The sequence below is a fragment of the Lupinus angustifolius genome, chromosome LG18 (genome assembly GCF_001865875.1).
Source record: "Lupinus angustifolius cultivar Tanjil chromosome LG18, LupAngTanjil_v1.0, whole genome shotgun sequence".
Lineage (NCBI taxonomy): Eukaryota > Viridiplantae > Streptophyta > Magnoliopsida > Fabales > Fabaceae > Lupinus > Lupinus angustifolius.
In genome coordinates this window covers 1,047,886-1,066,185 of record NC_032026.1, presented here as the reverse complement: position 1 = coordinate 1,066,185, position 18,300 = coordinate 1,047,886, and the positions used below count along the sequence as shown (strand labels likewise).

Here is an 18,300-nt window from a genome sequence, read left to right as displayed (position 1 = left end):
TTTGCATTTGTCCCTTTAAATTATTATTCTTTATTTATTTTAGTACTTCTAAATTATGTTTTTTATTTTAATCCATGTAGCTATGTGTCTGATGTAGCAATTTTGACACGATATTTATTAGAGGGGACAAAACATATTTAAGTCAATAATTATTATTTTTAAAAAAAAAACTTGATTTGTGCAATATTATGTTCTCCAGTAATAGAAATTGGCATATCTACTCAGTTTTTTCTACCTATATTTCTGATTTGGTTTAATTATAAATATTTCTCTATAATATGCTACATAAATTCTACTTTTCTTATACCTTGCACCAAAGTTTTCCTTTGTTATTTTATCATATCTATAATGACTAAAGCTACTAAATAAAATAGATTATTTTTTTATCAAAATTTATGTATATATTATATTTCAATTATAACATGTTCTAGGCTTGGTTCCAACTACCAATTATATTAATGACACATAACTAGAAAATCTAACTGAATTTAACCAGAATTCACATATTTTGGATAAGAAAAACTGACAAAGTGGTAAAGACAATACACATTCATGAGTCAATAGCAACATTTCAGGCTCTAACTTTATCAAATTAGTAGTAGCCAATCTAACTTTTTTCTTCATGCAATACAGAAAATAAATCATTCATTTTTTCGGTTAGCTCTAGAAACAGCCTCTCCTCTTGCGAGGGTAAGGTTGGATAAACCTACCCTCCTCGGATTCCATTAAGTGGAAACCTCGTGCACTGGGCCACCCTGGTCGGCCCTAGTAATCAACTTTGGTTACCAGATAAGTGAAGTGTTGAATATAATACTATCGTTGCAGATATGACAGAAGTAAACCTTGAAGGGAAGCACATGAAGGTGGATATATATCCTTTGCTGACATCAAAGACCTCTCCATTTCTTGTAATTGAGGTGTCAGCATGAAAATGTTTTCAGCTGAATTCTTGGTTGCCCATTCCTCTATCATCCTGCACATATAGTTCAAATTCATATAAAACGAATAATACTTTAGGTATGTTATACAAAATACAAGGTGATGGAGAATAAAGAAGCTTTCTTCATCTGTCAATTAAGAGTTATAACTGTTGAGTCTTATATCTGCTGTTTTTAAGAATATTTGACATTTAGCTACACAAGAGTTGTTGTTTTTTATGCACTTTTTTGTATAACTAACCGCGGGTATCCTCCACCAAACGGAGGCAATTGTGCTCAAGCCGAGTAGGATCATTGCTCTATGTACTACTGCTTAATAAGTTAATTAGGTTTAGAAAAGTCCATTTTTGTAATCAAGTATAATATTTCCAGAATTTATCATATGTTCATGTGGTGTTTTCTATAGAAAGGTTCCTTTCGTTTAATATTTTTGTCTCTGTTTAGAGCTTATACGATAGTTCACTGGGTGCCAATAAACCACACTCGGATTTCAATTACATGAGATGGGAAGGAGTAAAAGTATCTAGTAAACCAAAGCCAGCCATGGAAAACATCTACAAAAGCAAAAGTGAAGGAAAAAAGAAAGAAAAACAAGAAGACTAAAAGTATAGATACTCCTAATTCAAAAGCTGAAAAAAATTACATAAAAAGATACCATATTACGAAATTTCCGAAGTAACTGATATAGAACTTAACCTGCTAACTGACCTTAATTGAGATTCTGTTGCTGTGTTGCAATAATTAAAAAGCACTTTGATGGTGGGCTGTAATTGTATCGTAGGATATGGGACTTTTTCTTCTGTGCCAGAACAGGTACCAGAACAAGACCAAGTATCTGGATTTAAAAGAATGATTTGTAGGACAGGGGATTTGGTTACCATATCTCTGATAACAAAACGAAACGTAGTTTCATCATTTGCACACTCCGTCAACTGGTTTGCGAACATTCTGTCCAATGTATACTTGCTGGTAACAAATATAATGCATTAAAGTTTATTCAGGATATCTGTATTTAACGATAGAACTTACAAAAATTAATTTTTGCTTGAATTAGAAAGGAATTTGAAAATTCTGCAAACTCCAGTTCAGTAAAACTGCAAAAGAGAAGTAATAGCCTGGAACATACATGTTGGATGCAGTCATGTTCATTCATAGATTCAAGAAGAAACAGCATGCCACACAAAAAATTCATTTTCCCCTTCAACCTACTTTATATTTAGTGATTTACCAATCATGAATTTTTCTGAACACCATTACTAAGACCATTTCTCCCACAGTTGATTCTTTTCTACATAAATGCATCAAACAGTCGGTAAAACCTTTGCTCACACATAATAAGAACTAAGAAACTAAACAAAAATATTGTTCTTAGGAATGGAGACAAAACTGTGGCTAATAAAATTATTCAAAATACGTGCCCCTTTTGAATACTATTCTAAGAGACACACCTGGGAAGTCAAGTGCAATGCATTTTTTTAAGGGTATGGTACACAGGGCGAATTGTCAAGCATTCCATTGGCTGTTGATTTTTTAAATATTTATTATGAAAACAACATTCAATGAAAGTTTGATAACTCACCCTGGGTACCACCCATCAAGGTACCGTAGAAATTCCCACCATACTTTCTTTCACTTCCCTGAAAGCATTCACACACAGTACATATCCATCCAAGACCTTTCAGTTGATAATTTTGCACTCTCTACTACTTTCCAACATACCAAATTATTTATCAAATTCACTCCCAAAATCAGCAGAGTAGATGACTATTTAAATCAATCAATCCATGAAGACATTAATTTCACTTAACCAAGTCATAGAAGCATACATGTTTTACTGGATCTAATTCTCAATCAGATGCAATTTAGCTATAAGCAAGAGAGCACAAAACCAAGTCATTCTTTTCCATTTGATAAAGAAACAATAGAGTGGATTTAGTTATTCTTCACAAACCTGAACATATCCCCTGCTCCTCCAACTGGCACACATGTTGAAATATAACATTTGAAGAACCGTACTCCTCCATCCACAGGCGCATGGCCCTCACAACACGGGTAGGCTCCAAGGATAGACGAGCATTGAGGGCATGTAAATTCATGCCAATTAATATCCTTTGAAATATTTGATGCTCTAGCCATGAAAACATCTTCAAGATAGCCATCGAGGAAAGACCTCTGATTTTCTAGAATTTCCACAGTTTCTGATGGCATCCATTGCTTTCTAGAATTATCAGATGAATGATGCTCACTGTTTTCATCCCCAAGAATGTTTGTCATATGAGAACAACAACTATGAGTCATGGACACATCTTCAGCGATATTTGAATCTGGACTTGAATGAGAGAAATCGCCATGATCCATTTTATTTATAGCAACTCCACATCTTAAATTCACAGATAGATTTTCATCATTAGGTGCAAACCTTGAATTCTCATCAAAAGCTTTGATCACATCACTAGCATCACTGCAGGTTGATGTTTTTTCCTTGTTTGACCCACAATTTATTGTTCCTCCGCCAACACCATCATCCCTACGGTTATCTTGTATAGAATCACACTCTTGTTGTTCACACCCTTCTGGAAAATTATACTCTACAACATCATCCTTGCAAAGAGTGATAGATGTAGAGCTTAATAGGCATACACCCTGTGCACATGTATAGGAATTGGCATACCTTACCACCAGCTTCTCACTTATACCTCCAAATGAGCAACAACAAGTCCCGAACCAGTTGTCAGCCACCTCTCTCCAGTTTGTTGAAGGCATTTCAACAAAACTCCTACATAAGTAATGTAAACAAAATGAGAAAATGAAAAAATCTTGAGATTTATTTATAAATCATTAGCCTTTGGTACTGTCGGTAAAAGATGCAATGTCCTGTCTATATGCTTCTTTTTTATCCAACCTCCTATAGCAACTATGTACGCAGATAACTAAGAACTCTGAATGATGCAAGATCAAGAATACACAAACTTTGACATCTTACTTGAGAGAATTTCTGGTCAATTTGAAGGCACAATTTCTGCAGTAAAAGTTAAATTCTCCTCCAGAAGATAATTTTTCTACATCTGATCCAAACAAGAGAACAGATGATAAATCCAACATTTCTAATTTCTAATATGTAATAAACACAAGACACTCTAGATTCAAGAATAATAAAAAAAGGTGGCCTAGTGCAAGAGGCTCCCACTTAGTAAGATAAGAATAAGAATAAGAATATTGACACTCCTCATTATATACCCACGCTCAAAACCTAAAACAACAAGTGGTCGATACTTGATAGAGTTTAAATAGCACTACCTAATTGTTTATTGTATAACAAAAACATTAGTCAAAATGAATATACTTCACACCAGTTCTTGCATTAGTTTATGACCTCAATAAAGGCTCTACTCTTAAATTGGTGCTCTAAGTTAATTTTTTGGTTTCAACCACCCCTAAGTTTTTTCTTCAAATAATTCCCATAACTTTTCAAACACCACCAAATAAATTCTTCTTGTCAATGGAAGCAGACTTAAGCACATGGCAAGAGTTCATCCAAAAAATAGTTTATAAGATGACAGTATATGGCTTAAGTACCACATCGAGATGGGTAAGACACCACTAAAAAAAAGTGTCTTTCAACTTTTGACACATGTACCTTTTCACCGAGCCAAATCCCGGTAAGGCTGCTTACAACTACCATCCTTATACCCCACTGAGTGTAGCCTCGTACGTTCGAACGCCCGATAATCTTATGTACGGAAACGATTTACTTGGAAATTTAATGATACAGTAAATTTGCCTAAAAATATATAATTGCACAAAATGGACTAATACATAAATAAATAAATTTAAAAGCAAATCAACATTTTCATAACAAAACTACCAGATTCCATGACAAGCGATTTCGAAGCATCCTGAAACGAAGTCGTTTCACCTTCCTCCAATAAACTCAACCCAGAAAATATGCGATGATCAACCGGAAGGAGAAGAATGAGCTTAACCTTAATATGATCACTAAATGCTCGAAAATTAATCGGCGAATCAGTATCAACCAAAACCCTAGGAATCGTAACGAGAAAGTTAGAAGGAGTTGAATCTTCATCGTTGGTCCATGTGAGAAGAAGAAGGTGAGAATTTGAGGAGTGAAATTGAACAGTGAGATTGTGACATTGAAGTGAAGGATTGAAAAGAGTGGTGAATAGGAATAAACGAAGGGTTGGTGTGTGAGATTGAGATTCCCATGTGTATATCCATTTTCTTCTGTTAGATTCTTCAAACTCAATTTCGCCGCACATTCTAACTCTTCAATTTCCCTCACCTTCCTCGTTTCATGAGGCGCCTATTTTGTGTATTTAAAAGGAGTGAAGTGCCTGCACGGTTTTTGGTTCAAGTGTGTTACATGTTTGATTCTTAGCAAGGTGAGTGTCGTGGATGAAAAAATATCTCTGAGAGAGTTAGCCTCATGTTTTTAGTTCGGATAGGATTGCCTCCAATACAATACCGATAGGAAAGCAAAAAAATATAATATATTAATAAAGTGTAAGACCTATATAAATGTGGATGGTCAGATTTTTAAAATCCACATTTGTTGTGAAAAGGTAGTACCAAAAAGTATTAAACTTGTGTTGTAGTTCATTTTAATTCTTTGGTAATTTGAGAGATTAGGTGAATTTTGATTGATTGTTTAGTGGATTATTAAACATGTTCTATCACTAAGTTTTGTTAGTTTAGGTCTTTGTAGTTATTTTAGTTAATACCATGTTTTTTATGCCAATTTAATTGCATTTTTCTTGTTTATCTTTTTTGAGGGGTGGACTATGAGAGTTGAAGGGTAGGAATATATTTGGGTTCTAACTTTGATCTCCATTACATTAGAACTTAATATAATGGTAAGGACTAAAATCAAAATAAAATTTTTACAAGGACTTAGTAGTGAAATTTAAAGAGACTAAAATTAAAACATGTCCTAAAAGAGTTTTAAAGACTATGGATAAAGTTTTTTTTTTTTTTGCAATGACATCAAATACATCATTTTGAGCCAATTTAAGGTGATCTGAAGTCATTCTATACATTTTTTTAATGTTCAGCAATTCATTAGACACATGCATATGTGAAAACACTTTGAGGGTCTACTTGAAAACTTGCTATGCATGGTTGTAATAAATCCTGTTGAAGCAGCGGAAGCGGTCGTTGCGCAACGTTGACCACAAGTAATCAAATAAAGGCATAGAATAATTAGAAGAGAAGAAACAAGAAAATTTGTTAACGAAGTTCGACCAATTGTGCGTAGGTCCCCGGGAGCACTGAGCGGCTACCAATATATTATTAGAGAATAACGATTACAAACCCTAGCACACCTATGGGCCCACCTGCCCATGAGATGTTTCTATTTAGTGCTTATATCTGGTGCACATTATAACAAGAGATCTCAGTCCAATATATAACATAGTTACTTTACTCTATTCCAGTACTAGACAATATAAGACTAATACAATAACATATTTCAAGCATTCCCAACATCATCTTTACTACTTCTACCAAGATGCATCTTTTTGTTAAGGACAAATCTCTTGTTCAAGAATCCTATAATATAAACCCTTCATTCCCTTTTCCCTTCTATTCAAATTTTGTGGATAAACAACAAATCGTTGGTATAGTGGTGTAAGGTCTAGCTAGATCCCTATAAAGACTATACGTTCAAGGGTTCAATTCCTGATAATGACACTTGTTGGGAGGAAAGTCACGTACCCAGAAGAGATTAGTTTTTTATCCAAAAGGTGAGAAAATACCCTTTATAGTACCATGAAAAATCTTGTGGGATATTGGTTGTTACTATTCTGTTGTAGTTTTGTTTGACTATGTCTGGCACCTTGAATGCATCAAGATACTATTAGCAGTTTATGTATGACAAAGAATCATGTTGCTGCACTTAAGAATGTTTAAGGATGGTGTAAGTCCTTCTACATAAGTAATGAAAATTACACACCCCTTTCATGCTTTGTTTGTTTGGCTACAAATGTTTGTCTTGACCATGTCTTTTTCCTACACATAGGTTGTTCAATAAATAGAATATAATATCTGTCCATTGTCGATGTAAAGATTTATACAAAGTTATTATATCATCAATCATTCATTGTATTACTTTTTTGAAGAATCAATAATAATTAAATATGAATAATTAATAGCATTGACTATATAAAACTCTTACGATTTCCAGTGCATACATTTTCTTGATGGTTATTTTGCATTGAAGCAAAAAGGTACACATCTGTTGTCCCATTTCTTTGTGTCACTCTATGTGTCAAGAGATATGATAAACCAGAAAAATATATAATAATTGCAATTTTAACTTAAATAATCATTTTACAACCAACCAGATATGATGATACATGGAATGGTACAAAAAGTGGGACATCAGATGTGCTCCCGAAGCAAAAGGGTGTCAAAGTCAGTGTACTTATAATCTCCCTCTGCACTTCAGCACCAAAATTGTGTTAATATCAAACATATAATTGAGCATTAAAATGTTAAAAATACAAAGAATAAGGACTACACTGTTGAAGTGAGTAGCTGCTTATCCTACTACTTTTGAACTCTATTCAACTATAAAATTCAACATGACCTGCAATTTCTCTACACAAAAGCTTTGCTTCACTAGCTAACTTTATGCTTTTCGCAATTGCTAGTCCGGTCCGTTTGTGCGTAGATGTCGGCTCGTACGACTTCACTTGTTCATCACATCCCAATGCCAGAGCTTCCCTAGCCGGAATCACGTTTTCCCACCAAAACTCACGTAAAATACCATGAAGGATGTTCCAATAATCACGTTCTCTAAGCACACGAAATATTGTGCTTCCATTCGGCGTCCAGCAATATAAATCAACCCATTCGTAATCCATTATCTCCATTTGGCCCTGCACCTGAGGCATGTAATAGAAAGGCATGGTTGACCATGGCAAGCCTGTTTCGGGCTTGCCCTTATTATAAGGACATTTGACTTCCAATATGCCACCATCAGGGAAGCACCCAAGAAGACCATCCGGGGAGGCACCGAGCCAATTTAAATGTTCATTTGAGTGAACTGCAAACCCCATTGAGCTCACCTCATGACCTGTGATCTTTTTGTATTGATCTACAGCTACTGCTTCATTGAGCACACCCCATTGCATGGCATTTCTTTTAGAATCTTCCGGGATTTGTGCTTCTGATGCGAATACCTTCTCATGCCATAATTCAGGACGGCGACGCCCTTTCCAAAAACCCAATGCAGTACTGAACGTGCTTGTAGTCAGCTTGTCCCTTCGAAGGGCGAACCATTCATCTGAGCGTTGTGGGGCATCCGACAGTGGAAGGTTGGAAGCAAATACCTGAGATGAGGGGGACTGAATAATGACAGGGTTAACTGATGAACTTAACGGTGAGGCACATACAGAAAGATTTCTTAAAACTCGTTTTCCATATTTTCTCTTCGGAGATGGCGACACAAATGCTTTGTGGAGAATGCCACTGAATCTAATCGTGCAGGAATGACATGATGCTGAGATCGTCATTCTCGTCATTCCAAATTGCTCTGGATAAAGTACCTGCCACAAAATTACGCAATAGTAGCCAATTAGAATGTAAAATATGTTTATATATATATATATATATATCTTCAAATTATGCATGCAACTAAAAGAGAAACTTTGAGAAACAACAATACAAGAAAACAGAGCCCAACCTTAATCCAACTAGGTGAAATCGGCTACCTGAATCAAACAAAGCCATAATGCTCTATCATAAATCATATTTATTGATAAAACATTGAAATCTAAAATACGGGACAATTTGGTATTATAAGAAAGCATAATATGCAGTTATCACAATCACAAAACAAAATAAAAATGGCAAAGTTAGCAATACAAAAAATGACCATTTACTTGTGCTCATCCAAATGCAATGTGTTTGATAACCCATTAACACAATCATAATATCATACACAGTACAAGAACATGTTTGCCAAGTTTCTTCATATAATAACTTGTTTTCATAATTTACCAATTCAGGCATACTTCTACATCAAACCCAAATACCCAATCCCCAATTTCAATTTAAAAAAATAATCTTTTTGTACTACCAATGGTATCCCCTCACCTTATGGATAAGAAACTAATCCTTTCAGGGTTCGTAGATGCCCCGGCAAACAATTATCGCTCCCAGGAATCGAAACCTTGACCTTTTGTTAATCTACGGAATCTAGCAGGGCCTTATACTACTAGACTAATACCTTGTTGGTTAAACAATGGAAATGACCCAAAAAAACATGATATTGGAGAAAACTCACATGAACTCAACCTCCTTTTGTCTCATTTTTTTTTTGTTTCAATTAAAATGCATAGTTATGAAAAAAGATATAGCAGATAATTGAAATAAAACAAAAAAAAATGAAAAATGGGAAATGGAACAGACACTAGTATTCACTTTATCTTTTGTAAAGACACGAAAAAATGAAATAAAATATGAATTAATAGTAAACAAAGTGTGGAGTGAAAAAATGAAAACCTGTGAGAAATCACAAAAAAACGTTGATGGGTTTGGAGCAGAGAAAGAAGAGTAGAGTTGAATTCATTTCAGCTGCAAAAAAAAAAGTTAAAGAGTCGAGTGAAGAATAATAAGAACTCTCTACTCAAGGAAATGATATATTCGGGCTGGGCCGGTTTGACTTCATTTGAACCCGGTCCAACAAGTACCACTTTCAAGGTTTACGATATACCTTCTCATAAGTGTCGCTTTCAGAAATCGAATTATTGACACTCTAGTATTTTCATAGGTCCAGTGAGACTTTGCACTACTAGAACAACGTTTCGTTTGTATTACTATTTGATAGTGTTCTCCTTGTGGATCAAATATCATGATTATATCTAAATTAATGAATAATAATAATAGGATATTTAAATTAAAGTATTTTTTAGGATATATTTTAAAAGCTAGTGATTTAAGTTTTTAAAAAAAATGTTATTAATACCTAATTATAAAAAAAATGAAAATTTAGAAGAACATTGGATCAGATCTATATTTTTTTTTGGAACTTACACTGGTTGTAGTTAAATTTGAGTTAACCCAAGTTAGTGGAGTTGGGTCTTGAGCACTCAAATTAATCTTTTTTAATTTATATCAATAGAGTACAATGAGGACTTAAACCCATTTACAAAAGCATAGAGAAAAGTTTCATTCCTAAAAAAGTAATATATGGGTAGATAGAGAACTAACATACCAATCCCAAAAAGAAATTGTAAAAATCACAAGAACAAAAAAAACATAATTAGCATAATTTTTACACTGTCAGCACATCATTCACTATTGATTTGTATTAATTTTATTTGAGAGTCAACAATAGTTAAAAGTCAATGGTAAATGATTTGCCGACAATATAAAACACACTACACATGCATTTGATGCAGTTATTAGCAGTGTAGATGTAAGTAGCATTTGCAACAAGCAAAGGGTAATCCAATGAGTCATTCCTTACATTTGAAGAACAAGCTGATACAAATAATTAACAAAATTAGTCAAGTTTAATTTCATATTCATACATAAATTAATAAAAAAACAAATTATTAATACATTATTAGATGATGATTCATGAGGCCTTAGCATTATCCTAGTTATTATATTCATGATTGACTCGGTCCAATATTTTATTCAACTCTTATATTTTTTTAATTTTTTCCTTCACCTAACTATTTGCATCACATATATCCCACCTTCTATCTCTTTCTTCTTTTAAAAAATTATATATACAAATTAATTTATATAATATTTGCACACCAAAATAAATAATTTTTTCATGTGCTTCAGCATTCATATATTTTATGATATTAAGTATCGGTAAACAAGGGGTTTTTATTGGGTACTAAAGTATGAAAGTTAGAAATATAGTGGTATATGAATAAAAATTTAATATCTATGTATTATGTCTTATTGATACAAAGATTTATACACAATTAATATATCATTATTTATATTACTTATATTTAAGAGTCAATGATAATCAAATATGAATAATAAATAACGATATATGACAGTATAAAAACTTTACACGATTCATGAAAGAATATAGTAATAGTTTATAGTACCTTTGAGTGGAACATCAAGAAGTTGACCAGCTTGAAGAGTCTTAGGGTCAATGATCCCATTAAGGGTTAGAAGTATTTGTTGTGTAGTTCCATATTCATCAGCAATCCCTTCAACACTATTTCCTAACTCCACAATGTGTCCATAATGAACCACACTCACCCCACCAACCTTATCACAACTACATGGCAATGGGATCCACAACTTATCCTCAACTTGTATTGTATTTGCATCAGATATATTATTTGCTTCCTATAATTCACCCAAATTATAATTAATAACTAAGAAGCATCCATGGTTATAATAATATAAAAAAAAGAAATGAAGTAATAATTATGAGTAAGTAGTGAAATATTAACCTGGATCTGGGGATACTTGACCAACCCTGCAAAAGTGGTGGTGGCTATGTCGTACAAAGTATCTCCGGTCTTTATTGTGTACACCGGAACCTGGTCCGACAGACCCGTCCCGTTGTTGCACCTGCATGGGAACGGGACCTTGATTGCTTTGTTTGGACTCACACTGTAGTTGCCTACAAACAAATGGTTTAAATCTACTCATTAATTTAAACTATTGGATTTTCCTAGAATTAATGACTAAGATGGAGAGGAGTAACTGAATCCCTCCTCAATAAATATATATATATATATATATATATATATATATTGTGAAAATCAATTTACGTACTATTTGTTGTCTTTTATTGGTTTGCCACACACTATTGGCTAGAAAATTAACAAAAAGTAAACATTTTTAACACGAGAAAAAGAAGTATGCCCTAACAATATAAGAGTCTTTTATATTGTCATTATTACTCATCCACCATCTATATTTAATCATCATCGGGCAAATAAACATTTACATGATTGATCCAACAAATACTATTGGCTGAAAGTATATGAAGATCCTTTGAAATGCAAGATACAATTTAGACAGTATATTGCAGGGTCCAGAACTAGGTTATACATGGATAACAACTTATTTCACTCCCCTTTATTTCTCATCAATGTTTGACACTTGCAAAGTATTCTTTATAAACTACACCCTACATTTAAGGGACCCAAACACATGTATTATACATTTCTTTTGCTTCATTGCATCAAGAATTTATCTCAGTAGACCCAAAATTCTTCACATGCTAAGCAATGACATACACACAAGAAGCTATATTCGAAATTTCGTGTACAGGCGCTATAAAGTACCGACGCATTAAAACCTCAATTAAGAGAAATTAACTTGTACTGTTTGACTGTACTTGTTATAGCTTGTTCTACTGGTAATCTTTCCATACTTGAAGCCCCATAAAATCCATGAACGCCTTTGGTACTCTTTAATATGAACTCGGCCTCTTTCGGACCAGCTATCGGACCTGCGAGTTCCAGTACATTATTCAGAACTTGGACTAAAAGATGACAAACACGAACCACTACTTTTAGACATTAAGAATAGTGAGCATTGAAAGTTGAGGTTCAATTGCAATATCAAGGCTTAGCAATTTCTAGCTGCCAAAAGTTGTTTGGATTCCCCTCCCCCACAAACTAGAAACTAATATCATACATATCTATGAACCACACTAAAAAGGGCGACTTAATGCACGAGGCTCCCACTTAGTGGAGTCGGAGGAAGGTAGATGTATGCAGTCTTACTCCGCAAGTGGAGAGGCTATTTCCAAGATTTGAACTCGTGACCTCATGGTTGATAAACAACAACCTTATCATTGCGTCAAATTCACCATCTATTTTCTTAAATAGGCCTAGCACAATTTTTTTATTTTTCATACTTCCCTATAATTTAAGGGACATGAAGTGTGGAATTTAATCAGCAGACTCAATTTCCCAATTTTTTCACACTACATTTTCTTAAATAGTCCTCATACAATTCTACACTTAATAGCCAGACTAAATTTCCCGATTAACACGAATGGACTAGGGATTACAATTTAAGCTATCAAAAGAAATAAACAAAAAGACTTCCCGTTGATTTGCGTACCTCCATGGCAGAGCACAATGGCATTGGGATTGATCCTCTGTGCTGCATCTGCAATAGCTTGTACACGAACTACACTTTCGTCAAGTGAAACAGCGGTTTTTGCACCAATGGATCCTGTTGTAGTGAGACCCATATGGGCCACTATAATATCAGCACCAGCTTTAGCCATTTCAATAGCTTCGTGTTCATTGAAAGCATACGGGGTTGTCAAGAGACCCATTTTATGGGCTTTTTGGATCATCTCAACTTCCAAGCTGATAATTTGGTGGGAAAACAAGATGGAGTTGTAAGAGGCATATGGCGTAACAGTTCAACTAATGTGTTATATTCACAAATTATTTTGATAATACCTACCTATACCCCATTCCAGTCTCTTCAAGATTTTGTCTAAAATTACCATCAAATAACCCAACAGTTGGAAAATTTTGCACCCCGGAGAATCCAGTAGACTCCACTTCTTTAAGGAAGTAATCCATTCGTCGGAAGGGATCAGTTCCACATACACCAGCAAGAACTGGTACCTTCTTTACCACCTGAAAACAAACAGAATGTTTGATATCATGATGGAGAAAGATATTCAGTGCCACATTCACTAGGGCGTTTATTATCACATAAAAAAAACAAACCTATTACCCAAGATAGGTATTGACGGCTAATACTTTATAGCTGGTGATACCTGGCCTGAAGAATTAGTAATTTACACGTTTTAACATTCAGGTCAATTTTAGAGGAAATTTGTTACAGACGACCTTCACAGTTAAGTTCATATGAGAACCAGAGAAGTCAAGCAACAAAATGGTTTCTGCTTTATCCCCAAAAGCACATACTGGGGATGTCTGATATTTCATTATTTCGTGTATCCGCTTAACGCTTATCACCTATATTTTAAAAGACTCTTGAAATTGAGTATATTGAAATAAGAAGCATTGGAAAATGAGGCATTGAAGTTAACATAATCTGAACTCTTGCAACAAGTAAGCAAATAAAGGCATACTGGCAAAACTTCATTGGCCATGTCAAGCACAATAGCATTAGCATCAGCAAAAGGTAATAACCCTGCTAGTGAACCTCTCCCAGCCATTCGGAAGCGGCCCGAGTTGTACAATACGATCAGATCAACCCCTCCAGCTTCTTCAAACTTGGCAGATATACCTGTCCCAGCACCAGCTCCTATTATAGGAATTCCATTATCTATTTGTTGTTTCAATTGCTGCAATATTAGCTGTGTTTTCTCCAAAGTTTCTGCCAGAAGGAACGGAAACGGTAATTGTTCAGTCAGACATGAACAAAACATTTTCTACCAAAAGTAATTTTGGGAGCACCTTAATTCTGCAACAGTTCAACACATTTAACACAAAAAGAAGCTACTAGGCCTATGCATTGAATAAACATTTTTATGGTCAACAAAAAATTAAAACTCACAAGGGAAAAACAAATAATTTGGAAAAAAATATAAAATTAATTATTCGTTGAAAAGCGATTGTGATTGCTGGCAAACCTGCAAAGAAATATGCATAATATTTGCATGTGAAAACCACTAGAAAGTTTGCATTTATGCACATCTAGAACCACCATTGAAAAATATATATAAGTGAAGAATAAAAACATAACGCAAATCCAAATGAAAACCTCGTCTTGCATCTGGGAATTCACTAGGTGTATAGGCAATAGTTGCAATGCTTGATGCATTTGAAACACAATCCTCGTGATAGTGTTCAACAGACTCAGAACTGGCTACTTGTGGATGAGGAGAATCCTTAGTAGTTTTCTCATTAATCTCTAAGAATGCATCAACTAACACATTTGCAAATTCAATGTCATTAATATGGTGAGGATACACCTTTACCTGCAAAATACAAAACTTTTAACTTCACAAAAGCATCATAACAAAAGAAATTAAATCCGACAAAATTAAACCTTCCAATAGTGATAAACTACCCTATTGAGAAATTATAGTACCTTTCGATCATCATTCATCTGAATAAGCCTTTGTAACTCATTAACAAGAGTACCCGTTGCCTCTGGATCATAAAAAGGCTTCCCTGGCGCATCTAAAGCAGATATACCCTTCTCTGGGAGGCAAACACGAAACTTTGACGACGAGAATTTCAGTTTATTTGCTATGAATTCAGCAAATTTTCTGTTCTCGTCTACTGTTGTTCGCATAAGAGAAACCTGGAAATAAAAATAGTTGATTGATTATGTTAGCTTAAACATTAACTCAGTTATAACACATGCCAAACATATTTAATTTCAGTGAATGAGTAAAGCATTTTGAATTGTACAGCATAAGATCACCGATTACTACATTGCTACGGTAGAAGTCACAAGATAACAGGAAAAACATGGTTAATTTTAACATGCTTAAAATAACTGACAAAACCTTTTGTAGGACATTAAATCAAAGAAAATACTAATCAGGGCATAATATTATTAGTTTTCAAGCAAAGACCAAAACAGAACATTCTAGTCATAGAGTATTCACCTGCTTATTATGCTCATATATATTTCTCTGCTGAAACTTCTGTGGTATGGTATCTTTAGCTCCAAAGTTCACCATATCTAATGCTCCCACACTCAGAACCAGGGGGACTTTCTTCTCAATGATGGCATCAAAGCGAGAATTATCGCAAGCCATTACGCCTCCAACTATGTAGTCTGCAACTTCTGTAGTTGTGATGTCAATGACACCACCCTAAACAAAATTGAAAGAGGAATATGCGTGAAAAACATGAATAGAGTCAGGAATACATAAAGTAGAATCTGAAACGAAAGCAAAATACTACAGATGACTTCTAAAAGCTTATCCTAATTCATCTGATGGATCATACAATTATGTGAGAGAAAGTTATTCGATTGCTGTCCCAACTCAAATATTTATGCACATAACTAAAATAAATTGAATAAGGTGCCAAACTTAATAAAGAATCCACGAAGGTCTTTTGTTATGGTTTGTACACATTCAGGTAAAAATTATTCTCAAGAGAGTTTGCTTAGTGGTTTAGCCTTTACAGTTATAATTAAGGAAAAGACCTGTCCTCGGGGTGCATAATATAATACAAGCCCAATCCATTGGAAGCTGCAATTACACAAGGACCAGAGCTTAACCAAAACCAAACATCCATAAGGCACATGTATACTAATAAAAACCAATTGTTAGCAATTGGTTCAAACAAGAATATCCATGTTTGAAGAAAAGATTCATTATGATTCGAAAATTCAGAAAATATCAAAATGAAATTGGCCAAATAACGAACATCTCATGTTGTGCTTTTAAAGAACTGAAGCTCCAGTGCTTGCAAAAAACTATATCAGCAGCTAAACATGCAATTCTTGGACGCATATAGATTATAGGCTGCTACCCAGATACCTTTATAAATCCCTCTCTAACCAAATTCTCCATAGCCTTGCCACCAACCCCAGTTGCATGAAAAACCAGGGTCTCATAACCTTCCTTATGCAACCTATCTCTGACAGCATCAACACAAGGAGTAGTAACCCCAAACATTGTTATTCCAACAGTAGGCTTATCTTCCAGCAAAGAAGAATCCTTTAAGCTGTGAACCCTTCCAATAACCATTCCAGCAAAAGCAGCGGCTGCATTGGATAAGATAACCCTGCTAACACTGTTGACTCCAGCAATATCCACAATTGACGGGAACAATACCAAATCCGATGTTCCAACATAAGGTTCAGTTTGGCCACTGGCCACAGTTGACACAATAACCTTAGGGATCCCAATTGGGAGAGACCTGAAGGGTGACGACAAAAGGGATGTTCCTCCACTGCCCCCAATGCCAATAACACCAGCAAGACCCTTATCCTCGTCATGGGATTTCTTCAAAAACTGCGCAAGTGCTTCGCTCATTACAGAAACGGCTTTGCCTCTGTCTTCTGAAAGAAGCAAGGTTGAATCTGATCCCTTCTCATTTGATCCTCCAGTATAGCAAGAGAGAACATCCCTTCTGGAAATAAATGAAAAGTCTTGTACAGTTTCCGGCTCTTTTGGACCCGTAGATACATCAACAATCACCACCTCTACCTGTCACCCATTTCCATGAATGTAACACAGTTAGAAACACCAGTGATGCAGAATTTAACAAGTCAAACTGCTAAGACATTAGATAGCATGAATTGATTCATCATATTAAGAAATTCTTAGCTCATCTTGGAGCATGCGGTTTAAGCTCCATTTGGAAAAATTAGCTTATAACTGTGAAATTGTAGTTTATAGTCTTGACTTAGATAATATAATATATTGGGTTAGGAGTAAACACTATAATTTAGTGACAAATTAAAGGGCAAAAATGAGGCATAAATTATTGGAAAAAGTTATAGCTTTTGGAAAACCATAAAATTAGGGATCAAAAGCTACAATTTTCCTTTTCATATCATCTCCATTTGTTTATTTTCTCACAAAACAGCTCTACAAACATTTTAACTGAGTCAATAAGATATAATGAATCTACCAAATAAACAATTATAAGCTTGACATGCCATATATGAATATGATATTATAGAAAGTAAAAAAAAAAACTCAAATACCTGAATAAGAGTTCCTTCTTACTCTCATATATCAGGAATTAAATCGAGACACATTTTGAATATTGTTTACCTCACACATTATCTATCACTCTAAGTCCGAGTTTTAAATTGCATTCTGCAACCGCAATTGCGCTCAATGTATAACAGTTTTAGAGTCTCCCTAATCGAATCGCGATTACAATTGTGACCACATCAGCTGCATTTTTACTGGCATTTGAGAAATATCATATGATAATAATAATTAAATCGGTAAAAGGGCGGCCCAGTGCAGGAGGCTCCCAGTTAGTGGGGTCCGGGGGAGGGTAGATGTACGGAGCCTTATTTCCGCATTCGGAGATAGTAATTCAAAAGATTAAATTAGTATTAAGAGAATAAATGTGAGTAAAAAATAGTGGTACCTTGAAGGAAGAGAAGCGATGGAGATTGGAACGAAGTGAATTGGAAAGGAAATGGAGCTCGTGGAGTTTGGTATCGAGGGTTCCGATGCAGAAAAATCGAAGAGTGTTAACATTGTTTTGTGCCATATTTGATGAGAGAAGAAGAAGAAGAAGAAACTTGTAGTTCTAACTAGTCTTTCATCAATTACTAGATTCACTATTGTTTGGTGTTAGTGTGGGACAACATTATTAACATCAACTACATGTGTCATCCTTCCACATTTACAACTCACCATTCTTTGTTTATACGTCATGCTTGGGACAAGGATCTGTTGTCCCAAATCTTGTTCCAGACC

The 18,300-nt window shown here is 34.7% G+C and overlaps 4 protein-coding genes across 6 annotated transcripts; all 4 read right to left on the bottom strand.

Annotated features, from left to right (window-relative positions):
• On the bottom strand, positions 480-5,258 carry LOC109333073. The gene is made up of 5 exons (XM_019568331.1): positions 4,804-5,258; positions 3,922-4,003; positions 2,890-3,714; positions 1,647-1,904; positions 480-973 (listed from the first exon to the last, which is right to left on the bottom strand). The coding sequence occupies exons 1-5, from the start codon at positions 5,213-5,215 to the stop codon at positions 814-816; spliced, it is 1,737 nt and encodes a 578-aa protein (XP_019423876.1). The 5' UTR covers positions 5,216-5,258; the 3' UTR covers positions 480-813.
• On the bottom strand, positions 7,361-9,562 carry LOC109333518. Of its 2 annotated transcripts, XM_019569043.1 has the most exons (3): positions 9,462-9,562; positions 7,514-8,503; positions 7,361-7,482 (listed from the first exon to the last, which is right to left on the bottom strand). In XM_019569043.1, the coding sequence occupies exon 2, from the start codon at positions 8,477-8,479 to the stop codon at positions 7,520-7,522; it is 960 nt and encodes a 319-aa protein (XP_019424588.1). In that variant the 5' UTR covers positions 8,480-8,503; positions 9,462-9,562; the 3' UTR covers positions 7,361-7,482; positions 7,514-7,519. The 2 variants fall into 2 exon arrangements, with proteins under 2 accessions (XP_019424588.1, XP_019424587.1); XM_019569042.1 differs by having other exon boundaries at positions 7,361-8,503.
• On the bottom strand, positions 10,297-12,001 carry LOC109332455 (lysM domain-containing GPI-anchored protein 2-like). The gene is made up of 4 exons (XM_019567437.1): positions 11,959-12,001; positions 11,393-11,586; positions 11,036-11,285; positions 10,297-10,442 (listed from the first exon to the last, which is right to left on the bottom strand). Exons 1-4 carry the CDS (start codon positions 11,999-12,001, stop codon positions 10,297-10,299), a joined length of 633 nt encoding a protein of 210 aa, XP_019422982.1.
• On the bottom strand, positions 11,974-18,146 carry LOC109333149 (UPF0261 protein SACE_5696). Of its 2 annotated transcripts, XM_019568468.1 has the most exons (10): positions 17,966-18,146; positions 16,393-17,064; positions 15,508-15,717; positions 14,982-15,197; positions 14,652-14,868; positions 14,017-14,264; positions 13,377-13,555; positions 13,023-13,276; positions 12,249-12,402; positions 11,974-12,208 (listed from the first exon to the last, which is right to left on the bottom strand). In XM_019568468.1, the coding sequence occupies exons 1-9, from the start codon at positions 18,089-18,091 to the stop codon at positions 12,251-12,253; spliced, it is 2,274 nt and encodes a 757-aa protein (XP_019424013.1). In that variant the 5' UTR covers positions 18,092-18,146; the 3' UTR covers positions 11,974-12,208; positions 12,249-12,250. The 2 variants fall into 2 exon arrangements, with proteins under 2 accessions (XP_019424013.1, XP_019424012.1); XM_019568467.1 differs by having other exon boundaries at positions 11,974-12,402.